The sequence below is a fragment of the Lichenostomus cassidix genome, chromosome 11 (genome assembly GCF_008360975.1).
Source record: "Lichenostomus cassidix isolate B80296 chromosome 11, HeHo_3.0, whole genome shotgun sequence".
Taxonomy (NCBI): Eukaryota; Metazoa; Chordata; class Aves; order Passeriformes; family Meliphagidae; genus Lichenostomus; species Lichenostomus cassidix.
In genome coordinates, this window is record NC_139492.1 from 12,590,730 (window position 1) to 12,616,844 (window position 26,115).

General features: G+C 42.0%; 1 protein-coding gene across 2 annotated transcripts in view; it reads left to right on the forward strand.

Annotated features, from left to right (window-relative positions):
- ZNF423 (zinc finger protein 423) overlaps nucleotides 1-26,115 on the forward strand; it is a 227,684-nt gene that overhangs the window by 44,431 nt on the left and 157,138 nt on the right. For both annotated transcript variants that reach the window (XM_085071892.1, XM_085071894.1), the window contains exon 3: nucleotides 23,462-23,662. In XM_085071892.1, the coding sequence (XP_084928018.1) occupies nucleotides 23,462-23,662 (201 nt within the window). The remainder of the gene's footprint in view (nucleotides 1-23,461; nucleotides 23,663-26,115) is intronic.

The window sequence follows — 26,115 nt, forward strand, 5'->3', positions numbered from 1 at the left end:
ACCATGGCACTGGGCAAGAGGCTGCTCATGGGAGCTGCTTAATGCAGCCCGTGGAAATCTGGAAGTGATCAGATGGGTCTGTTTGGTGATGGCTTGTTGCAGGACCATCCTTCTTCCTCTGGGAGAGTGTGCACAAGTTGCTGTCTGCTCTGGTGTGACTGCTTGTTCCTGGTAAAACCTGCAAAGGCAAAATGCTTTGCAAGAATCCAACCTGTGGTGTAGTTGCACTGAGGAATTTATTCCAGTACTTCAAATACAGCTAGAAATAGTTTAATTTTTTTTTTTTAATAACAGCAACTTAAAGGCTGTAAATAGTAACTTCGAGAATCAAGAAAACATAGAAGAGGCAGAGGCTGCCCTTGTACCAGGGTGAATAATCTGAGTGTCCACCAGTGCTGTTTAACAATGGGCATACAGCAAATTTCCTTCCTCTTCTGGTTTTGTAAACATTTTTTCCTTAATGTAAAAGAAAGAAAAAAGCTTTTCTTTTCCTCTCTTAATCCAAGGACTTAGTTTGGTGTTACATAGCAGGTCAGTAGTGTTTTGCTGTGTCAGAGGCAGAGATGTTTTCTGTTCCAGAGGAACAGTGCAGCTGAGTACTCCTTCCCCCTGCTTTTCCCCCCTTAACAGCACATGCAGCCCTTGCAGCCTGTCTGTCCTACTCCAAAAGTTTCTGGGGTTGACTGGGCAGGGCTGCTGGCGGCCAGGCAAGTGCCCACCTCGGCTCTGCAAAAGGGTTTCTGGCTGCTTTGAGGCCAAGACAAAAACAAGATTCAATACTTGCAAAACAAAGGTCTGGTCAGACAATGCTGCATTTCTGTTGCAATACATCACGAGGGTATTATCTTGAGGAGCAACAAGGGACATTTTAAAGAAGTAAAAAGTCTTACTAAATATATAGAGAATTTAAGGCATTTTAAAGACCTATGAAAGCATTTTATATGGGAGTTGCTGGGGAGTTTCTCATTAGCCCGACTGTGAGGCCCCAGGGAATCTTGGCTGAATTGTCTGGGGCAAACAGAGCAGATTCTGTCTTCTCCTCAGGAGCCTGCAGACCTAAAAGCCTAATTTTTTTGTCTGCTTTTGAGGTAGCTGAAGGTATCTTGTTTTTCTGTGCAGCTATGTGTTCCAGTACTGATCGAGAATGAGTTTTGGAAATAGGGAACTGTGGACCATGGCCTGAGTGCTGGGGGACAAATGTTTGCAGAGCAAGGGAGTTCTTTGCAGTGTTTGCAACAGGAAAGGCCTCTCAGTGCCTAAACATCCATTAGCGTGTAACATTAGTGTAATTCAATTATAACATTCCAGAAATCATAAAAATAAATTACAGGTTGGTATTCCCTGCTTTCCCCATTAGCTCCAAATTTCCTGTCCTGCCACCAAGCTCGCAGCAACAGCTGGGCACACGTGTGAGGGACATGTTAATGCAGCGCAGCATGGGGAAAAAAAACAAACCACAATATTTTAGGACACACATATTTGATGTTTTTCTGTTAAGATTTCTCCCCCGTGCTTTTTTATACAGTACACTACTTCAGATTTTTAATTGCCTTCTGCAATTTCTTTTAAAGTTTCCCTCCTTCCAGGGGAAAGAAAAGGGGAAGCAGCAGCTTTTCAGAAATTAACCACAAAATAAAGGAAAACCACCCTGTGGTCACTCTTTTTCCTCTTTCTTATGCTTTGCATGGCATCTCCCAGCTATGTAAATCAAAATTTTCACTTGGTATCTCTAGAGGAGCAACATCTTGACACAATTTGGAGACTTATTTTTTCCGCAGGGCTACCAGAGCCCATGCTGGGGTGTTTTTAATGCTGTCTCTGCTGCTCAGGGCTCTTGTTGCCTGTTCCCTCCTGGCTGTTCCCTCTGTTCTCCTCCTCTTTCAGTCTTCTGATCCTGGTACTGCATTGTCTGCTCCCAGCGTTGAGGGCTTCTGTTCTTCTCTGTTTTTTAGAGTTGGGTTTAATTTTGGCTTCTTGGGAAAGCTGGGGTCTCATGAAGCAGACGACTTGCTGCCACAAGTATTCTTCTATTAACTTTTCCCCATTTTCTGTTTGTTGTGATAAGTAAGAAAATGTGTTCTCCTGCCTCACCTTTTCTCTTTGGGAGGCCTGTCTTTGCTACACAGCTGCCTGTCCCCTCAGCTTTCCTCCAGCACCCTGGGCTTGTGTGATCCACTGCCTGGTGCCCAAGAGCACCATCCTGACAGGCCCACATCCCCTGTGGTGTCCCAGTACCCAGGGCTGTCCCTCCCTCTGCCTGTGGACATGGGCTGTGTCAGGAGCAAGTCAGAGAGTTCGGATGAGAGAGACGCCACAAACACCAAACGCTTTTTCTCTATTCCTACATCTATTGGATTTTGTCTCATTTAACTTCTAAATGCAGAATGCTGAAAAACACGACATGAAACTCTGGGATGTCTGCTGCAGAGCACTGGAAAGGTCAGTTGCAATTCAGTGGACATTATAGAAACCTGTTATTTTGCAAGTACTCTAAACAGTACCTGTCCTGAGTGCCTTCACAAACTCAGATATCTTCTAGAAGCTAATTTAACTTGTTAATCAGCATGAGAAGATTCTGATTGCACTGGGTAAGGATTTCCAAAGAAATAAACCTTTGAATTTAGCAAAGAACTTAAGAGACGGTGATAACTTTTTTAGTTGAATATTTTTTCATTATACTGTGAGATCTCAGCTGGTTGGCATTCTTATGTTGTTTTTAAAAATGGCATCCTTGTCCCTGCATTGACCTGCAGGATGCAGCCCAGTCAGTGTACTCTGAGGTTCTCAAAATTCCAAACATCTGCTCTGGAAGCATCCAGAACCCAAAAAAATGCAAACAAGAAATAAAGCTTGGAATGTTTGCAGCTTGGGTTACTGCATTCCCCACTTACTATAAGTTGAAATTTTATTTTCCTTGGTAATGTGTGGGTTTTTACAATGTCATGTTGTGTCCTTTTAGAAAATAATAATTCTCATTTCCCAATTATAAAATTTATATTTTAACATTAATATTTTACTGATAAATGCTAATTTGTATATATCTATATGTATATTTTAAAGAAAGTACTTTTGATAGTGTTTTATCAAATGGAAGGTGAAGTGATAGAAAGTACCTGATACTCAGACCATGTGGTGGGTGAACATCCAAGACAGATGTAAGATTTTTGAAGCTGGATAATACAATGAGAAACAATATAAATATCTCATATAAATATATGAATATACAATGAGAAACTTATAAACCCTTCCCAGATTCCTCTGTAGGAGCTCAGGGCACAACTCTGTGTCTGCAGTCACGAGGGTTTCCTGCAAGCAAGCCTCTGCTCCCAGCACTCCCGGGCTCCTGGGAAGTGGAACATGGGGCTGCAGGAGGAAGCTGTTGGCTGGAGTGGCAGGGAGGTTCCCAGGGCTCCCTGAAGTCCAACTAACATCCCACAGCTGTAGCACCTTCAGGGAAAGGAGAAGTATAAAATGGGATTTGTTGGTGCGTGCAGCGCTGCGCAGCCCCGACACGTGCGTGTGCCATGGAAACAGCCACCCCGCCAGCCTGCCCAGGCGGCTCTGCTCTGGGGGAACAGCGCCGTAGGTGTTCCCCTCTTGTTTGGGGAGGGAATCTCCGGCAAGAAGGAGCGATCTTCAGATGTGAACACAGCATGGGTGTCAGTATTTAAATTAGAAGCACACACCTGTGTATTACGGCGTTTCCTAGAAAATACTTACTATTAAAAATGTTAATTGGGAAAATTATAGCAATAGCACAGAGGAGGAGAATTAATTTCCATGGTACAAGAGGCGAGGAAAGAAAAGCTCATTTCAAAGTGAGCTGTCGAGTGCTCCCCCTACCCCTTCACCCACCTCTTCCCAGGCTTCTTAAAGACAATGTATGCTGGAAAGCTGGTCTGCTTAAAGGAAGATGGGCAAGTGTTGTGCATTGCAGCATGTCATTAGTGCCTAAAGCCAGCCCTCCTAATTGCTACAAGCAACATCCGTAAAAGAGAGGATTTCTGCAGGCTGCAGGGTCACAGCCTCTGCCTGGCTTTGTGGACAAGGGCCTGTGGACTGGTGTGCACTGGGAGGCCAGCAGTGCGCCAGGACTGGTAATGGGCAGCAAAATTTCACGGAAATCTTGGGTGTCATCAGGATAACCCCATCTGAAGGCTTGTGGGCTTGGTGTATGTGCTGATGTGGGGCTGCTGTGGATTTGGGGATGTTCCCATAGAATTTTCTGGCAGCAGCATCCTGCCAGCAATACAAACATGCCACCACAATGTATGGTTGCATTCTGATATTCTGGGGTGGGCAGGGGACAACCTCCCCAGGGTTGCGTCCCTGTCTTGCCAGCATTTTTCTCCCTGTGACAAAAGTGCTTTTTATTTAAAGGTGTGCCTGTTGGCACTTTATCTGCTGGGAGATTGTAACACCAATCAGCACTTCTGTCTGTCATTTCCTTGCACTGACAGAAGGAAGTCAATCACTTTCATGGGTGGACCATCAGGAGTAGCCTTCAGCCTCTCCAGGACTTGCTTGCACTTGAGTCTTCCCCAGGCATGAACATCCTGGTGAAGGATGTGCCACTGAGCTGGAGTGAGTGCTAGAGAGGAGGAAGGCATAGCATAGCACCTTGCCATCTTCTTTATCCCTTCCTGTGTTTCTTTCAGAGGTGCTACCTTGTTCTCTCTTGCTGCCCAAGTGAAGGGCTGTGATTAGATAAACATTTTTTGTGTTTTTAAATGAAAGTTATATCTGTTGTTTATGATCACTTTCAGGGGAACAACTAGGAGTAATGGGCTAAAGTAAAGCAGAGGAGATGCTAGGCTGAATATCAGGAAACATTTCCAGGTAGGGGGACCCAATAGCCTGGTATTATCTTCCATTACTTTGGTAATTTACAAACTAGACTGGACAAAGTGCTTGAAAATACACTGTAGGAATAGTCTTACATTAGCAGAGGGATGGATAAGATCACCTGATAAATCCTTCTCATCTCTAATTTATCCAATTGTGCTGCACTCTGGATTTGCTAATCACCTGCAGATTTGAGCAGACAGAATGGTCAGGAAAATTGTGTTTTCTAGAGCTTATTTCAGTAAATAGTTTTATGTAGTATCTCAAAGCACTTTGTAAATGCTAGTTAAGCCTCCCAACCTAGTAGGAAGTCTTCTTTGTGCCACATATCTACACTGCTTTGCATTATGCAGCATGCACAGTGCTGCAGGTTGACCTTCCCCAAAGGGCTCTGGCTTCAGGACTGATGGGCACTTGCCAGCCCATCCTGCTTTGAGTCATTTCTGCAGGTCAGTGCCTTTGCTTTTCCAAGTCTGTCTTGTCTGGCTGGTAGGAGTGGAGGAATCTGAAACCATGCTGCCGTAGGAAGTGATTGCAGTGGGTTTTACCTTTGTGAAAGCAGACAGCTGGAGAGTTGAACAAAAGTCTCCCGGTGAACAATTTCTTTGGTTTTCCCAGAAACTTGTTCTCCTTTGACTGGTTTATACTTTGCAGTTGTAACTGGTAGCTCAAAGCTCCTAGCCTGAATAAATGTAGAATAAGAATAGTAGAATATATTATGTTGGCTTTTGCTTAAACAGGAAAAATCAATAAAATATAATGCCACAGTGGTGGATCCCCAGTAATCATTCTTCATAAGAAAAAAACAAATTGTGCCAGTCATGAGAATGGGGTTTTATAAACAAGGTTGTAAAAGAAGGAAAATAAATGGAATAAACAAGCTGCACTGCTTTGCATTCTGCGCTGAGTAAGAACATTGATATGAAACTCTGCAGTGGAGAAATGCATGAAATTTATGATGTTTTGCCCAAAAAAATCTTTGCTTATTCAGTACAGGAAACTAGAATCATTTGGGTTGGAAGGGACCTCTAGTGGGTCTTGCTCAACATTGACCTGACTTGTAAAAGTTTTGTAGCCTTTACCACAGTATTTTTGGTTAAATTGTCTAAAGCTGTTTAGATTATCATGGACCAAGAGTCCAAGTATCGTTATGGTAATATAAAAATGTGTAGTAAACAGAAATTAAGGCCATAATAGAAGATACATTTGCATTTCTGCCATTAAGTGTCTAAAGTCACCTTTTTCCAGTCTCACTACAAGGAATTACAATGTCACTGTCAAAATAAAACAAGCTCATCTCATAATCTTATATTTGTTGTGTATAAATTCAAATGAGAAACCTGTTAAATGGGACCATTTATAATGAGATTTGAGATACCCTATAGCTCTCACTTGGAGACAAGTGACCTTTGTCTTCTTTGGGGCTGAGTAACAGCGCGATGAAGATTTAATAGATGTGTGCAGAGACGTGGCAGTAGATTGGTGTGTGTGTGGAAGAGGTGCTCAATGTGTCTTGCTCTACATATTTTTTAATTCCTCGCACTTGGGACTGGAGTGCTGCCTGTTGGTGTGTGCTACTACCCGTGCCTCCTTTCTCCCTTGGATGGCTTTGGTGTTCATTAGTAGAAATTATTAGACAGTCACAAAGCACTCAAGAGAAAGGAAAAAACCCACACACTTTGCTTGGAAACAGTCTGTGTTGCATAAAGCTCTGACAAGATCAAGCCTCTAATTAAATTATCTGGCACGTGGGCAATTCTGTTCCGAGATCTGCTGAGCTAATGTGTAGCCATTAGCTCATACAGCCACCAAATCAGAAGTACCAAAGAGACAATTTACATAGGGCCACAGCGTGTTTTAAAAAATTCTGGTGAGTTGTGAAGCCTGTAATGTTAATTGCCAGTTAGCACATTGTAATTGCTGTAATTATTTGCAAGTAAAATGATGTAAGGGACTTAACATTGTACTTTTCTTTAACACTTCACATGTTGGTGATCCACTAAATCTCCCACTTAAGAGTTCTGCTGGTTATTTTAAGGGCTTGTCAGCCACTTCCTGAAGTCTGATCTCATCCACAAGCTCGCCATTCTGCCTGTTGGCTTTAATACTGAGCAGTGGCTCTCTGAAGTCTATATTATAAAAAAAGGCAATAAAATAACAAATGCAAATGTCTGCTGCTGACCAGTGAGAGCATAGCCAGCCCTGCAGCCGGCCGTGCTGGAGCCCAGCTGGGAGAGAGCCCTCAGCACAAATTGCCAAGTCTATTGCCTCCCACCGCCACGCCGCGGAAGTGGGCCAAAAGCTCCTCCGTATGGGATTAAAGGGATGTGTAATAGATTAAAGATCAAAAATGTTAATTAAGAAATGGTCTTTTCTAATAAGATGCCTTCAAGGGCATGGTACCAAAAATGAGGCAATATCTCATTTTGGCAACAGCTCAGGGTTGTAATGAAGCTGGACCAGGGGGGGTAAGGGGAGAAAGAAGGAACGCCTCCTGTTCAAGGCAACTCCTTCAGAAGAGGTAAATCAATTAGCAGAAAAATGTAAACATGTAAGTCAGAATGACATTTCTCTGAATGCTGCTGAACAACACGTGGATTTAGAGGTGCACATTTTAGCTTGGCCTTTCCTCGAGGATAAGTTGGTAGTTTGTGACTGATAAACAAGGACTCCTTCGGCTGATTGGTATTTAAGCATCAGCCTAGTAATTTGGCTGAAAATAACTACTCTTATTAGAAGCTTTGATGTATTTGAAGTCAATCTGTTCAATATATTTCAATGATGTAATCATATAGATATGGGAAGTTCACCACCTTAGTTGCTGGATTGAAATTTGTAGGTGTAATGTTTGGGTAAAGGCTTATTTCTCTTTAGAAAAGGGGAGAGCCACCACTCGTGTTTCAGGCTCCTGCAGCAGGGGAAGTTTATGTTTTACAAATAAGCTGATATGCAAGTGTTACGTGTTTCAAACCTGAAAGGTACTTTCGAGAGCTGTGAAATTTTATTGCATCATTATGAGTAAAGAAAACACGCTTTTCCTTAAATTTGAGCCTTCTAGTCAGTGAGTCCACTGCTATGTTTTCTTAGTAAACTCATCAAAACTCCAAAAGGAAAATTTGGATGTTTAACAGTGCTTTTTCCTTGTGACAAAATGATGGGATTACACATGCCACTTCATCACATGGTATTCCCTCTAAGCACCTTGATGCTGCAAGCTGCAGCATTTCTGAAGCAAGTTATTTGCCACCATAGAATGGAGGGACACTGTAGGCAAACTTCTTCCCTACTAGTTGAAAGTTTTTGCTTGGATGAAGAAAACCACTGGCATGGTGAGATCTCCGTGTAGAATGTGTATGTGTTTTAAGGCTCTGACTGTCGTTTGAATCAAAGCCAGAGAGAATTTTCAATTTGAGAGAAATACAATGGGAAGGTCTTGCCTTCTGTGTGTGTAGTGAGCTGGGGCTGACTGACGCACCCTGGCAGAAAAAGTCCTCTGACAAGGGTTTGAAATGTAGCTATGTTGCTCTGTCTGTGAATATTTTAATTTAATCTATTGTGTTTTCCTTGAGAGGAGGAGTGACGGTTTCCCCTGGTTTTCTCCTGAGAGGCTTTTTGGACCCCTTGAGCTGGGGCGTGGTGTAGACTTGTGCTTATTGGTATTATTTAGCTTGGACAGGGGCTATAGGTGGCTTAAATGACACTAAATTCCTGTGCCTTGATTTTGTCAGATGAGTAAATACAAATGGAGATAGTGGTTGTTTCCGTTCAATGAAAGAAAATCAGAGAACTATTTCTTTCTTATTCAAATAAGATGTTTTTGTGGTTTGTAAATGTATCGTTTTGACAGACTGATTAGTTCCATCTTGATTTTATTTCACTTATGGTTTTTGTTAAAAGAAATGTGTAACTTGGACTTGAATTAGCATTCTCCCAAGAAGGGCTGTGTCAGGCCATTCCTGCTGACACATCAAGGAGGTACAACTGTAGCAACCAAAAGATCAGTTGTCTTTCCCTGATTGTGAAGCTTTCTTAAAAGCTCCTAAGACAGTGTTCTGAATCGAAGTTTTCCTCTACGTAATTTTGACTATATTAAAGAAAGATATCTGTAGTCTGTCTGTCCCTCTTCTTTCAGTGACAAAGGGGAAGATTTCAATTTTGCAATGTTCATTTAATCAGATATTTGCAGAAAAATGGTCAGTTTGTAATGCTGTCATTACTTTCTACAGAACCTGTTTCCAATATTGAAACGGAGAAAACATGGGCTTAAACTATGATAGCAGTTCATATCAGACTCTCTGCAATTAGCACAGAAATCCAGAAGACCATTTATTCTGGTAAATGAATGAGAAATGTTCTAAGTAAAAAGCATTTGGCTTCTCTTTCTTGATCATATTAAACAAAATACATTTATTGCCAAATTTCCACTGTAACATCCAAGAAGCATAAAGAAAACCAACAGGGTTAGCGAGGTATAACTGAGAGCAGCATTTGGTCTATAATCTTGTGAAAGAAAGGTTGTGCAGTAAAAATGTGCCTTTTCTGATTAAGGCAAATTTCAGTCAGGAATCTTGCACAAGTTTGTAATAGTCCAATTGGTAAAACAATTTCTGGACACAATATTTGTGAAATCCACATTTTAAAAAAATTTTTTCTTTATACACTGTGTGTGCAAACAGCTGCAGTGTTAAAGACATGAGGGATATCACTTCTGCAAATGTTCTTTGAATCTCAGAGTTTGTGTTGTGATGAAAAAGCATAGATGCTTCTGTATAACAGAACTAAATTGTGTTTCATTTTTTGCCCTCACTTCCAAAAACCAGTGCTTAGTGTTCATGGTGTCTTGTGTGTGAAACTAAATAAGAATTGGTGTTGCTCCTCCCACAAAATGATTTTCAAAAACTGGTGACTTCTTAGTGTTTTTTTTAATGTAAAAGGGTTGTAAACCTGTTGTATTTTAAATGTCTTTCTGAGTGGCAAACAAACAGCTACACCACAGGCACAGGAAGAGCAGCAGAGCCATCAGTGAACTATTAAATAAGAAAAGACATCGTAAGAGTTAACTGATTTTCAGCTTGATCCTGTAATGAAATAATTTAAAACCATATCTGGTTAATGAACTCTGCAGCCAGACAGCATAACTGGCCAAGGATGTAGGGAGTGGAAGTGGTTTAAAAATAGACTCCTAGCTGAGATGGTTGTAAATGCAGTGGAAGGGTCCAAAGCAAACCCCTAAGCCCTTTTTCTGCACCCAACGCAGGCTGTTGAAAAAGCCGTTCAGTAGGATGAAGTTGTCAACTGTGCATCTTCCTGCCAGTCAGCAACTAAAACACAAATTCCATCATGTAAGGAAGAAAGTTGGGACCCCCCTAAAAATTGCCTTTTAAAAAAGGATAATTTTGTTATAGTTACTGCTTTTTACCTTGGCAAAGTACATAGGGAATGGGGCTGCTAAAGAGAGCATCAACTAAATTAGGGTTAATTAGAAGTTCTCCCAGATAGCTGGTGCTTCATCAGCAACAAAGCAGCATGTAAATAAATCTAATATCTCTCCAAATAAACTCTTCACAAGCTTAATTACAACAGCAACAATATCTGCCCTCACCCTCCCCTTTTTCATTAGTGGGAGCGGCTCATTATGAGCAGTGTCTGGTGAGGGCTATCATGAGCAGTCCAGAGCTGCCCCTTTCACAGGTGTCTTTGGAGGCCAGGAAGAAGTGGAAGAACTTCCAGCATACCTGGAAGAGACCAATTAAGATAATTATTGAGAAATTTGAGAAGCAGAAAGCACCGATGAAGAAAAAGCCCACCACCACTATATTCTGGAGAGACTTTTGTTAATTGCTTGAAGTATTTCCACTGTTTGGATTATTGGCCACCTTAATTTCTTCACCTTTATTACTCATTTGCCAGTAAAAATGTGAACTTTTTGTTTTGTCTGTCCTTTTTATTCTTTTTTGCCATCCATCATTTTATGGTAGATCGAAGGGCTCTGCCAGTTCCTGGTGCTGTGTACACACTGCTCTCTCCTGCTCTGACACTTAGGACATGCTGAATGAGAGGAGGGGCTGAGGAAGACCAGACTTTAAAGTCATTTTAGATTTAAGTCTTTTAAATGTCTTCTCACACTTTCTTTACCACGTAGGGTTAGAAGAAAAAATGCAGGAAGATATTAGGAAGAAAAGTGTTATCACTGCTAAAAGGATCACCACACTGGAGGACTAGTGCAGCTCACTGTTTATTCCAGGGCTAAACAACTGAAAACCTCTATCCAGAAATTTGTTATCACAGGGAAAGTGCAAACCTGGGTGCCAGTTTCAGCTAGGTGCAGGAGTGCTCTGCTGAGGGCTCATTCAAAGGGATTAACTTACTTCATTTGGTGCTTGATTCATTGTCCTCTGTGATTTTTTTATTTTTATTTTTTATTTCTAATTCTATTGAAGCCAGTGAATTCCTTATTACACAGTGTCACGTTTCAGCCGATCCTAAATTAATAAATGAGCAGCAGCAGAATAGCATGCAGTACAATTCTAACAGCATGAGCTGCACAGAAGTATATTTCACTTAGCTCCAATTTAAATACTCTGCTTTGCTCGATTTAATTATGTGAAATTACTGAATTAATGGCTTTGTCAAGTGAAACGTGTAGGACTTGAGAGTTTGGTATTAAGGAAAGAAATTAGAAAGGAAATCTGAGGTACATTAATTTTTGCATGTGGGCTTATTTTAAACACAAACTGAAATTTAACTGAGCCCACAGCCCAAAATCACATGATTTTAAGCCCAGGAAAGAGAGAAGGAGCAGGAAGTGGCAGGAAACTTCCTGAGTCATCCCTTGTTGGCTTGTGCTGATCTCCTGGGTGTATCTGCTGGGCAGGTTTGGTGTGTTAGTGCAGCAGGAGCTGGCCAGGAGCATGAGGGAGGAAAGACTCTACAAAATCCTATGTGCCTCTAATAACTTGGCCACCTGTTAAATACCCTTGCCTGTGCTGCATAGTATGATTTTCCTATCTCTTTTCTGGTTGAGAATCTTGTTATAACAGTTGCTTTTTTTTGCGTTCATTAACGGAATTCTTTTGCTGTGGTTTGAATCCCTGCACCAAGACACGGTGCCCAGCCTGGTGCTTGGCTGTGCAGAGATGCACAATGAGACCTGAGGGTAACATTTCTGAAAGCTTGCAAGCCCTGCTCTTCTGAAGCCATTTGGACACGTAGGTGTCTAACGCCCATTAATTTCCAATTTCATGGGTTTTTACTACAGTTTGTTGCCACTTGTGAGTATTAGGCTGCTAAATCACTTGGGCTACCTACAGATGTCCCTCCCAGCTCTAGCTGGAGCAGTGTAAAGGTCCTGTTTTCCCAGTTTCTGCTTGCTGTGCTGGCAGTGCCCAGCTTGGAAGGCTCCCCTCGAGCAGTGGTGTGAGCCTCTGCCAGCAGTAAGGGTCACAGAGAGACTTGAGCATGTGTTTGGGAAAACATGGCTTTTTCTTCAGGTGCATTCAGAGCACCTTTTTTCCTGAGCAAGCCAGATTTGTAGAGAGAATGTCAGTGAGTTTTTTTTCCTCCAAGATGATGTGGGGTATTTGATCAGGCTATAAAACCCACAACTAAGTTGTGGTCTAGGTTCAGCCTTCTGTACTCTGGATAAAAACAGGAGTTTTACTCGAGAAGCTAACTCCACAAACCTGGCCCCACAGAAGCCTCTCAAGTCTTTAATCACAGTTCTGAAGACTTCCAGGCACAGTTATCACAGAAGTGGGTCCCTTCTGTGCTCCTTCAGCCACACATTTGTCATTCCCAATGGAAAAAGATCCAGGCAGGTTCTGATCAAACCAAGACCCATGAGAAGGTCAGTGAAATAATTATTGCTCTCTCTAATTTGCCTATGTGTATTTTTCTTCCTACCCCAATACATTTTTTGCTCTTGTTCCATTTTTTCCCCACTGTATTGATTCCACCCTTTGGTTCCTGACAGTTTGCAGAGCACTCTCTTACCCTCTCAGTCCTAATGTTCTGTGGTTTTTATAGGTATAAAAGGAGGAATGTAAAGGCTACCTGTAGGATCCTACCAGCTTTTGTTGTGAAAGGCATTCATTTGCAGCATAACTTTTAAACAAATCCATATTTCAAGCAGTGGGAAAAGTGCATTTTGAATGGAAATATATTCAGGGGCCTAAGAGAGTATTTTGTATGGAGGCCTTGCTCTGCTTACATCTTGCTCCTGTGTGCATACACACAGGGCTGTACACCAAAGACACAAATTTTCCAGGACCGGAACTTCCCTGCAGAATGGACAATTCAAAGTCCTGGATCTTACATAGGAACAGTAAAAGAATCTGTATTTTGAATTAGGCGAAGGGGTTCCAGATATCAAAATACATAGTGGCATTTATCACTTATGGTAAATTACATCATCTGTAATTTTTCTCTCTTTGAAAATCAACAGGTTTATTTTAATAAAGAGTTCCAGCAGCTGCTATTTTGAGCAGAACCAGTCAATACCTTATTTTTGCATTTGATATGCAGCTGCAATAACAAGTCACATGTGAATTTTATTAAGCCTTCTGAATTTTCTGTCTGTTCAGGGAGCTATAGATTTAAGTTTAGCAGATATCTGGCTTTACCTTGAAGTGAAAAAATGCCCAAACAACCAAAAAGCCACAAAAAGAAAAAACAAAAAAAAGTCTTTCACACCATTTCCTCAAAGAGAGGAATGGGTTTGTCATGCCTATGGATTAAAATGTGATTAAAAAGTCCTGTGTTAGCTGTGAGTGGAATTCCATAGAACTGGTGGAAACAGAATACTTTTCTTCAACAGAGACTTGAAAAACAATAAGTTCAGTTTTATTAAAATATTCATATGGCTCATAAAGTTAATTTGCCATTTTTCTTCTGAAAAGTTACATATATTTATTAGAGTACAATGATCAATATTTTTTAGCACTTGTATGTGAAAGAGTGAAAAGCACATTCTTATGAAAAAGGGCACTTCTCTTTGAAGTTAATACTCGCTGCATCCTAATTTCCTTGTGCATATAAATGAACTTTATATATAAAATGCATGCATCTAAAATGGATTTTAGGTCTGGTTTGATATGAAGCTCATTATTGGAACTGAAGGTGGCAGTTATACCCATTCAGATGCACCTTAGGAATCTGGAAGTGGACAGCAGCATCCTCTTTCAGAGGCAGACAATCTGTTGCATGGCAATCACACATCTTCAGTAAGTGGATAGAGTCTTCTGCAGGCTGGAGCAGTTTGGATGCAAACACATTTTCTGATTTGAATGCCACAGAGATATACAAAGCAGATCTACAGTGTTTTAAGCCTGTCCTTTCCAAGAAGGAAGCCCCGGTGTAAAAGAGGGATGCTGCTGGGGACAGTGTCTGCTCCGTGGCCCAGGAGGGCACCCTGAGGGTGACCATGGTCAGTAACTGGGCAGTGTCCCACGGTCAGGCACTGTTCCAGTAACCAAACACTTTGACACATTCAGGACTGCTCCGCTCTCTGCCTTTCCTTGCATTCCTTAAAATTCACTTACAATGCTTTTTGTGTCAGGAAAGTGTTTACATCCCATATTTATCCCGTTAAACTGGCTGCCAAACACTGAAGAGCTGATAAACACTATGTGCTGTTAACACTATAAAGTACAATCCCACTGCTGCTTGCATGCAAATAAATAACAATAACTCAGCTCTTTGTCCGCTTTTCCGTGTGTAAGTGCATTTGTCACATAACATAGTAACATCTAAATCATTTTAGTAAAAGCATTAGAAAGGCTGAAACATTACCTGCAGCTACGATTAAGAGGAAATTTTACTGTTTGGTGGTGTTTATGTTATATCCTTCTTTGATTTTTTAAAAAAAACACTTTTAAAATGATGTGATGCTTAATCACTGTTGCTGGGTTTCACTTTTTAAAATTTTCACTGAGTTATTTCACCTTCCTAAGGACTGAGGGATTGGCCTGTAGGCTAAAAGTTACTGTGAAATATTCATTAAATCTTTTCTTGCAGACACAGATTTCTTTTTAATGTGCTTGGTCAGTTTTGAGGCCACTATTTTTGTTGCTACCCATAAATCAGTAGCAAGTATTTTTAGTGTCATCAGTGAAAGGTTAATAGAAGTCCATAATTTTCAGACATATCTCTTTCGATTAGCTGCTCAGAAATTTCCTTAAAAAGGGAGTGTAAATTGTTTCACACCGAAAACTGAAGACTGTGTCCAATTTGTGCATAAATTGAAATTGTCTTTCTAATAGACTCTTTGGAAGGTGTGGGGCTGCCTTCAAGGTAATGATTTAAACATAAACTGACCCTTGATGAGGGAGCTGGAGTTTCAGTTTAATGTGTTTCTGTAGTTTTCCTTCGCCTTCAGTGCCTTCAAATTCCACACAAATAATTCCTTCATAACAAGTGCCTTTTCAGGAAGATGTATGCTGCTGACAGTTAATATAAAATTATTGCCCCTGAATGCATTTTTGTAATTACTTCCCAGAGAACTGTCTTTGTGTTAGAAGACATTTCACACTTTAGTAACATAAGTGTTTGGGGAGAACATGAGTAATAATTACAGGCAGTCTTTCAGTGAAAATAAACCTAAAAATTACAAAAAAGCTAATGTTGAAGTTGGTTAGAGACAGTGAGGAATTTATTCATCACATTATGCCTGTCTTTGTATTTTCCAAGTTTAATAACCCTTCAGTAACTAAACTTAAGAAAAGCCATAAAGAACAGAGAAACTGCTTTCTAATTTTTAAGCAATAATGACAAGTGACATGCTACTAGAGACAGAACAAAGAAACTTAATCTGAATGCTCCTATAGGAGATTTCTGCTGTAATGGAAAATGAAATGGCTCACAGTTTGATCAATAAAAAAATTAACAGCATTTATTAAAAGGTTTCTTTAGTAGGTTGACTAAAGGATACTATGGAAGTCTTGATCCAAGAAAACCAGTGTTTTAGAGTGGGTTTTTGTATGTGAGCGTGATGTGTAAGAATCACTGACTGAGCAAAGCCAGTGGGTTTCAGGTTAGATGGTGGATGTACACAGTTACATGGTTCTGGAGAGCTTGGAGCCAGGACCATCTGTATAAACAGACATTGTTCTGGTAGTTGCTACACACAGCCCAGTAGCAAAGTTGGATCTGCATGGAGGCAAAGATGGCAGAGTCTTGCTTTCACCAGAAAAAACAGGGCAATTATAACACATACATATCTATAAATATATGTGTGGTGTATCTCTATAGCAGAAATAACTATATAGAGATGTAGGCAGGCTCAGGTGAAAGCAAGGCACTGCAAGGCAAGTAGTTTACATGTGTTACCCATTCTGTGTGTGGTATCTGTGACCGCTGAAGCAAAGGAAGGTGCAATGAGCTGCCAGTCCTCTGCTGCATGTTCTTGCCACTTTCCATGCCTTTAAACTTCAGGTAGACACTTGACTGCTTCAACTGCTGCTAATTTGAGAAAAATGCATCCTATCTGAAGGAAGATGGACATTTTCCCCAAGAAGTGTTTGGTGTAAGTAAGCTAAAAGAAGGCTGCTGAGAGGCAGCTGTGGGATGTGCAGGGCTGTCAGTACCAGCTCTGTGAGCAGTGCGGGGCCGGGAGAAGCAGGCACCGTGTTGGTGCTGGCACAGTTATTCCTGGGGTGCTTGGAACCCCTTTCTCTTAGAGTGTGTGTACAAGCAGATATAGGAGGTGCTGTACCCTACCAAATTAGTTTTGCTTTGCCAAGTTGAACAATGCTGAGAATTGTCCATTTACTTAGAAATTAATGTTATTTAATACATACTGGTGTGTAATAAGGCTCTGTTGTGAAACGTTATCATGTGCGCTTCCTAAAGTCTCTGACTTTTGTGTATTTTACTGTTAACACCCTTCACACAAAATAGTATTATTAGTTTAATCTGTGATTTATGCTATGGGTTATTACGCAGAGAGACACCCAGCACTGAGCACTCTCCCTCTTCCCTTGCCTTTCCAAAAGAAGGTGTCGTAGCCACCATTGCCGCTTGTTGGTGGAGGCTGCTGTCAGAGCCAGACAAATGACAGCTCGGAGAGGCTGCAGCGGCCATAGCCCTAGGAGGGCATGAGGAGGTAACAATATGCAATTTTCATGGTTCGAGGGTAGCCTTATCCTACTGTTCTTCATTACAGTACTGCAGTGAGATCAATTTTATTAAGTTGTAAGTCTTAGGAGGCCAACACCATTAACTACATGCTGGATCAAATAATTTTTTTGGTATTATGATTGTTTTTTTCCCCTTGTTGAGGGAAGGCAAGATCTGATGTGTGGATCTCCTCAGCCTGAGAGAAGCATTGCGCAGCGACTGAGTGTCAGCAGGATTGTGTGCCTGTACTTTGCTCACTCTGCCCTGTCATTTAGTCATCCCATGTGATTTACCATGGCGTGAATATACTGTGGTGTTCCACGCATTATTCCTTTCTGGCTCTTTGTTTTTCAGCTAGGCACCTTTTTTCTTTACCACATGTGGTTTGACACCATGTGAAAGTGGTATGCTGCACTGCATGATAGAGCACCAAACCTGCTTGCCTTTGATGCACATACTGATGATTTGATGTGTGGAATGAGCTGCCTTTGATACCTGGTCCTGGTCCTAGGGCTGGGATGCAATCCATGCTTTCTGACCTGGTTTGCTCGGCTGGAGCAGATTTTTGGCAGCTTTGTGTGGATATGGTTGCAGAGGTTACAGAAGCTCACAGGAGGGCCCTGGCCCATTGAGAGGTAGTACATACACATATCTGTTCAAAAGGTGTTTAAAAAAGACATTTTTTTAAATTCTGAGGAGCCACAGAGTGGGAGTACCCAGCAAAGGAAAGACTTTATCCTACGATGAAGATTTCAGTTTAAGTTTGTTTGTGATTTAATTACTGAAACACTAGTGGTTTTTTTGGCATTTGTTCATTCTTTGATCACAAGTACAAGAGAACTTTGGACTCTCTTTCTGTCTTACAGTGCTAAAGACAAAACCAAAATGTAACAAACCACATAAAAGTAGAAACCTCCCCCACACTGATTTGGCATTTGACACTGAGCAAAACATTCACTAACGAACGTTTAGATTAGGCTTTTCCTTTAAGTCATTTGTCTCTTTTGTTCTCACTTCCTAATTATGGATGAAATTTCCTTTCCTTTTGTCTTGCTGGGGTAGCCCTGTGGCCTCGGGACAGGAAGTCTGCACCCCTGGGTGGGCACCTCGGGGCTCTGCCAAACCCCAGGAGGTGTCAGTTGTTTTCCAGCACCCAGTAATTAGCTTTTATTTCTTCAGTGCCATGTACTTTTATTACTTGTCCTGCATCTCAGGAAAACTAGAAATAACCATAGTTCTTTGTGAGACCTTTGTTTGTTTTTGTTTGGACCAAGGTAGGGAGTGAAGAGATGCCTCTTTCCCGCTCTTCATTTTATGTTTTGCATTCCAGCTGCCAGACCTGGGCAGTGCTTTTGCATGCATGTGAAGATGTTTATGTGGTGCTTTGCAGAGCATAATCTTGCAGCCACAGCTCTGTGTGGCAAAGTTGCTGGGATGGAAAGCGCTGCCTAGCACTGCATCAGTGGGTGCCTGCTGAAAAGAAGCAAATCTTCATGGAAGCCCCATAATTGGACATATTTAAAGCCAGACATGACCCTGTACTAAATACCATGTCCCTAAGAGCAATCCTAGAATTAAAATAAATCCCAGATTCAAAAGGTCCACAAGTTTAAGAAAAAATTAAAGAAAAGCCCCAGAAAATTTACTGGCACAAAGATAGAAAGTCTTGCCTATCCTGTATTGTGTTGATATAATAAAAAGTTTAAACTTTCCATATTTGATCCCACAGATGAAAAAATAAGCTGAGGTTGGTTTCTTTTCAATTTTTCTGGTCCATGTGTTGCAAGGTGTTGCCCATTTCCAAGTGTTTCAGTGGAAATTGTAAGTGGGCATCAGCATCAGTTCCAGTGTGGCTCTGGCCTTGCTTTGTGTTCAGTCCTGCCCCATAACCGAAGTCCCCAAAGCAGTTTGCTGTGGCTCTTGTGGCTGGGCTGTCCCTGTGGTCCTGGGCTGAGGCTCTGCTGTGCTAAGCTCCAAACACAGTCCCAGCCTGGCTGTGCAGGGATGTTGTATATCCCAGGCTAACTGAAGTAAGTTGGAAATTTGCTCTTGACTTCAGCGAGGCCTGAGCTGAACGTGGTACATGTAATCTGTTTTCAAATATTTGGCTTTAGGAGTGTGTTGTTCCTGTAACAGAGCTGTTTTGAACACAGCTCAGAAGGCATTTCTACTGACTGCAACTTTCAAACTGGGCCTTTGGGAATTCACTTTTTCAGCTTTGCCAGGTTTGCCACATTCCTTGGACCACCAGGTCAGGCAGGAACACTCCCAGTTCTTTCTATGTCTCCTTTGAAATACTAACTTTCTAGAGCATAAGCTAGCTTGTATAGAAAAACCAAGAGTCATTAACAACATTAACTTCAGTGGCAATTAGAATAACATATTCCTGACTGTTGGCCAGATTGTTTAGGTCATAGGGTAAAATATTCTTCTTGTGTAAAGCCCTGCAGGCCTTCCACTGTGCTACAGGGGAAAAAGTGGTGGAAGAAAAGAAAAACAAAAAAGCCTCCCAACCCTGTTTTGTGACATTTTGGGTAGTGAGGTGTATTTTCAAGACTGACCTCTCAAATTGCATCTTCCCTTACTTATAAGATTGCTAGAGCCATCCTTAGATATGGCAGGTTCACTTAAAAATTACTCATAACACTTTAGTGTTACCTCCTCAATTGATCAGTGATCATTTATCCTGGTGGTGCCAGCAGCTCCCTTCTGCTGGCATTTGCCCACAGCCTTGTGCTGAGCACACCATGCTGGTGTGAGCTGTGTGCCTATGGTGCCCTGCTGCCCCTGCAGTGGTGTTCTATACACAAATTTTTCCAGGTTGGTAACTGTGATTATTGTTAATTTTTTAAGCAATCTAGATAGAAACTACTTACTATTGAATTAAGCTCACTAAAATCCAAGGCTTGAAAATCGAATCTTAAAAATTAGCTGTCAGTAAGTGCATCTATCTGTGCTTGATGCCACAAGGAAGACACGCGTATTTGGAGACTGAAAAAGGTGGTGTTTGCTCTGGCAAGCAAGAAGCCCCTTTGCTTGGTGGTGCACACACATGTCCCCCCAGAGCCAGGCCCAGCTCCCAAGCCTCCCCTGCTCCTGGTGCCAGCAGCGCCTTGTCCTCCCTGTGGTGACCCAAACCCCTCTGGCAGTGTGCTTGCACCCATGGGCAAGGTGCTCCTGCAGTTCCTGCCAGCAGGAAAATTGCAGGTTAAGTTTGTGAGCTGCTACAGCAGAGCTCCTCAGAAATGAGTTCCCGAGGAATGCTCGTGGCCTGCTGTCCTCATCAGGGAAACTGAGCTCATTGCGGGAGCAGCTGGGCTGCGTTTGAAGCTTTTCCTTGCTGGCTGGACCACCCATTCCCAGCACTGCCCTGCTTGCACTGCTCCCCTGGGCAACAGCGAGTGTCTCCCCAGGGCTGCCCGCACCCCACACACCCTGCTGGCAGCCTGTGCTCAAAAGGGTAGAGACAAAGGTCAAAAACCCAAGAAACACCACAGATTTTTCTCAGCAGTGTTTGGTATTCACAAGGCAAGCACCAAGTGTGCAGCTCTCAGCAGAGGAATCTGAAAACCGTGTTGTTTGAAGGACAGTTACACCGAGGTGTGGCAGACATGTACAATTCCTTCAACTCACCAAAACCAGAAAAAAAATCCCATTGTAAAGCAATGTTGCATTTGCTAAATAATTTCTGCAAGCTTCACTCTTATGTTATTTGACATACAACTCTGTCAAGCAACGATGCTTTTGAGAAGTTGCCTAGAGGATCAGATTTCCCATTCAACAGGGAATTAAAAAATGTTTCTGGAATTTTGCTTTGCAGTCGGGAATCTATTTTCTTATCTCACATTGTACAATTTATTTTTCCTAAAGCAGTGTGCTAAATTATTTGTTATTGTTGGACTCGGTTGAGCAGCTTCATCCCTGGTGTAGTCACGAAGTATTGGAGTAAAACCAAGGATGAATTTGTCACAGTGTACTCACTAGATCAGCTGGTCTTTAGGTTAACTCTCCAAAGACAGAATTTCTGCTAAAAATATTAGTGAAGGTCCCTTAAAGCTCCCAAAAGTTGCCTAAAAGCTTTCTTCTTCAGGTTGTGGCAAAATCAGTTCAGAAGTGCTTCCCCAAGGTCTTTGTCAGCAGGCAGCATGGACACAGGTGCCAATTCTTTAGGTTACATTTATATACTTGGATTCTTTTTGTAGGTTTCTGTCATAAAACTGGAGAGTTGACATTCTGATTTATTAGCTATGAAGTCTGCAGGACATACAGGCTTTAAAAAGATTGAATGAGCTAAAATGTTTGTGATTGCAGTCTGGAATGAGAGACTGTATAAAGGTGTGCCAAGTAAATATGACAAAATGTAAGTGATAATTTGAATATGTACATTAAATGATGTGTGAAATAAAGCAAAGCTAGCATAGGTCTAAATATGGCTTATTATTTGGTGAAGTAATTATATAAGAGAGAACCAGAATTGTGGGTTTTTTTCATTACAATACATTTTTATTTAAGGAAGAGTCTATAAAGCATGAGGTTCAGCTAGTGGGATTTTATTGAATAAACATAGTAGAGATGATGACTTACAATATGGAGTGCTTAGTGAGTGATACTTTTTATAACCAAATCCTTAAATTCATTACTGCTGTGTAAGTGGCATATCTGATTTGTTAAGATGAATATTATATCTTGCCCTTAATGGAAATTTTGTAGTAGAAAGGTATGTATAATTTAGCAGTAAAAGAATCTGAAAATGTGCAGATCAGTTAACTGCTAAGGGGGATGCTGTGACACACCACAAGCAGGCACTGATTTTTAATATTTCCATTGCAGTTGGAAGGGTACGTCATGTTACGAGTGCTCCACGGAAAACTGCAGAGTGTTTTACACCAGTTGATTTATGTTACCATGAGCAGAGCAGATGATGGCATGAAATGTGCTCTGGCTGGATAGTGGTAGTAGAGCTCTACTAATGTGTGTGTTTGAATTGCAGTGCTTGTGGTAACCAGTTTTCATCTTTAATAAATTTTATTTTCAGCTTTGCTTCATGTTCTCAGCATTGGTTGTCCTTAGTCTTTTTGGCGCTGATCTAATTTTAGAGACAATTTGTCTCTTTGTTTGCTAATCTTTCCTTAATGGCATAAAACCCAAATGCATCCCAAACCAACAAGGTGGCATCTCCCTTCTGCCTGGTTGAGAGCAGCTCCTGGGCTTTGGGGATCAGCCAGCATGTGAGGATCTCTTCTGCTGGAAGAGCAGAATCTGTGGTTCTGTTTCACTTTGCTGGGTGAATTCCCAAGTGTTCCTGTCACACCAACAAGGTGTGCTAAGAGTGTGAGTGCTCATGGAGGCAGGTGAAATAGTGCAGGTGTAGCACTTGGAGCTGTGCTGGGTAGCCTGTGTGTGGAAGAGGGCAAGGCATCTCTGTTTCAGCTGGTCACCAAAGCCTGGTCAGCGTGGCTTGTGTGCCTAATGGCTGCTTTCCCTGCTGAGAGGGCAGCAGGGACTGGGAAGGGAATTTTCACCTCTGCTGCCTCTCCAGAGAGCTCGAGTGAGGTTTGTTTTGCAGTGCTACATGGACTGGCTTCAGGCACGTCTGGGTGTCCACTGTGGCCAAAGGGTGTCCTGGAGGCAGGAGGATGTGGCTGCAAGCCTATCCCTCATGAAGGCCACTGAAGGCATGCTGGGGGGAGTGAGCAGCTGTCCTGACACCCACCCCATGGCTAGCGGAGAGCCAGCTGTTCCCTGTGTGGGGCTACCACCTGCATGGCCCTGGGGTGCTCAGCCCCCCACACTGGGGAATTTCTGGAGCTGTCAGAGAGCTTGGACTCCCTGTGTACAAATGCACATAAAAACATGGGGGCTGTTGGCAAAGATGTATGTGTTACTCCACACTCCAGCCACAGACCAAGATAAAAAATATCTGAGAGACCTGAAGGTCAGATGCAATGTGTCTGCTCTCAGCTAGGTCAGCACAATGTCAGGCTCATCTGCCCAACCAAGTGCCTCTCATTAGTTCAGCAGGACCTCTCATGTCCTGGGGTACATGTGTGCTTTGGGATATTCAGCTAGAGCATTTTTTTTTTCTTGTTGTTACTAATATTGGGGCTTGGGGGCGGTGGGAAGAGGAGAGCACTGAGAATTAAAATTCAGCACATGCCTTTTCTTTGAGGGCTGTAATTAATCTTGCCAATTTTTAAAGCTTTGAGAATCTGGTTAAGTGATAAAACACTAACAACTTTATATGACAGAGTTAGAGGCTCCCGCTATACACCCACCAGAGAAGATTAGGAGAGAGTGTTTGCAGGATTCGCACTAAGCAGCAGAGAATACAGTTGAGAATTGTTGCACCACATGATATAAAAACCACATTAATATAATGAAAGGTGTCGGGAATAATGTGAGAGCGGCTGTAATTAAATGTATCTTAATAAGCGCAACATCCTTCTTAGAGCTCTTATTTTTCAGACCTCTCAAACTTAGAGGATGTTCTTGCTGTTGGCAGGTGGCCTGGGAGGAGAGCTGGAGAGCGAAGCAAAGGACAGCCGGGCCTTGGAAGAGAGGAGCAGTGTGACGAGCCAGGAAGAGAGAAATGAGGAAGATGAAGACATGGAGGATGAGTCAATTTACACCTGCGATAACTGTCAGCAGGACTTCGATTCACTGGCAGACCTGACTGAACACAGGGCACACAACTGTCCTGGAGGTAATGTTAAACTAGCTTTACAGTTCTGACAGGTGGTTAGCTGGGTAATTGGACATAGCAACAGCTTGAGGCCTCAAGTGAGATTAAAGAATTAATAATGTAATTTTACAGTTAATGTAATTTTATTGTGGTGCCTTGGGTAGCCTTTGTTCACTCCTTTAATAAAATTAAAATAAAAGCAACAGCTTTCCAATTGGAATCTGTCAGTAATTACGTTAGACGAAAATGTTGTGGTTTTTTTTAATGCTAAAAGTTTCAGGCAGGTATTTTTCCCTCTCTGTCCAAATGTAGGAAGATTAAAAAAGTTAAACGACTAAAGTGTGCAAAACTCCCAGGAAAAAAGGCCTCTGAACCCCGTAAAAGAACGTGATGATTCCTGAGATTAAAATTCATAGTGCGAGTTCTGTAATCCCACTCTAAAAATACAGCATTCCCCCTAGGTTATTATTACATTGCCTTTTGAATTTTATGGAAGTGAGGATGGCATCAGCCTACGCTGATCTTGATTTTACTTTCTGTAAAGTAAGAACAAGCTCAGAGCACTGGTGTGAACAATTGCAACATACCTTGCGTTTCCAGGGCTGCCTCTGCATGGCCGGCAGTAGCAGCAGGTACTCAGCAGAGCATGCTAAGCCGATTTACAGGGGTAGGAAAAAGCTTTGCACATTTTACCAAAGATTAAATAAAATCTTAGGAGGGGGAGCGTAGAATATGTTCATATGTATTTAAATCAGAGATTCTTATCTTTCACCTTCCCAGAGTTGAATACTCTGCCATCACTTTTTCCTCCACGCTTGTCTAAATTATTTTTAGGCAGTTGCTGTTATGGCAGACGGGTAGGTCAAGGCTGGCAGAAGGCAGGAGGGTTAGTTTCTCCTCCGGTGCAGCACTATCCCATCATCTTTCCCCTGAGTGCATATTCCTCCTGGCCACTTAATTTGTTTTGTAATTAGTCTATGTTTTCTGCTCTCCTTTTTGGGCATAAGTAAAATGATGCTCAGCCAAGAAAAAACACAGGGAATGGAATACAGCAAGGGAGGGAGTGTCAGGTGGAGGCTTTGGCTTTCTCTGACTCCCACCCCAAGAGCATCCTCCCTTGTCTCACTCTGGCTTGCAGAGGAGAGGACCCCCTGTTCTCGTTCCCATCTGCTTGCTGGGAGGAAGGACAGAGGGATGTTGGGGCTTTTCCCCAGCCTGCACTTGGATAGGGATTGCAGTCCTAAGCCTGCCCCCAGGGCTCCTTGCTCTGCACTCTCATTTAAGCCCAACACAGGCTGCAAACTTGAAAGTGCATAAAATCAAAAGCCCACTTCTTGCAGGGTAATTTCCCAGACAGCTGACAGCCATGGCACTGGCCTGAGACTTCTGCAAATGGCACTCTGCTGCAGGGGAGTAAGCAAGAAAATGTAATTGTCAATTCAGAAAACCCCTTGTTTTCCAAACTGGAAGGCAGAGTGCTCAGCCCATGTGGATATGGATCCTTTCCAAGGGAAAAGCACCCTGGGCGGCTGCTGCTCCATCACTGCCTGGTCTCCTCAGTTGTGCTGGTACAGCTGCTCATGGTGCTAGGGGTGAGCCCCCCAAAAGGATGCTCTTTTTAGCCCAAATATCTGCTTGGGTCTGGTTCCCTGTGTGGTTCCTAAACTGCTGTAATGGCACAGCTGGCAGAGGGGAGCAGGCGCTGCTGATGGGGACTCTAGAGGAGGAATGTAAGGTTATGACAGGTGACAGCAGTGCTATGAAAAGGAGCAATTTTTTTTCCAGAGGCAAATCTGCATTAAAACATAGCAACCTAGAGATTCTATTCATGTCAATTCAGTCAGTGTTTTCACACCTCAGGTTTTTTTTTATCCTCAGTGTAGTATTCTGAAGTTCTAAGAGACTAAGAAAAATAAATTATATTTTAGGGATATATGAAAATAATTTGTCAGTATTCCCATTGCTATTTTTGATTGCAGGTAGCATAATTTTCTCTTCTTTTACTGTCTTCACATGTGCTGATGATTTACAGAGACATTTTGTCCCATAAAGGCACCATATAACTATCTGCATATACATGAAATGAGTGCTAATTATCTCCATGTGAGGATAATCCTTGTTCCAGAACAAGAGTGTCTGTTTTCTATTTAGTTTAATCTAGTGTCCTGAAGTGATTGAAAGTAAATAGGAAGATTGCACTCGTGTATTTTGGAATGAGAATGTTTCCATGAAGACAATCTGGACTATTGCTTGATGTTCACATACCTTACCTGGAGGAAAAAGCAACCCTTTCAGCTACATCTTTTTGATACATAGTCTGATAACCATGAGGATTTTTGAGGAAAGCATGCAAATGTGTGTTTTTGTTCAGTTCATCTAAAAAGACTTGCACCACCTGGGTGAAAATCTAAGCTCGCATTAGAATGTGTGTTATATTTAAAGATTTTACCCTACAAAAAGAGCCATTTGTCTGT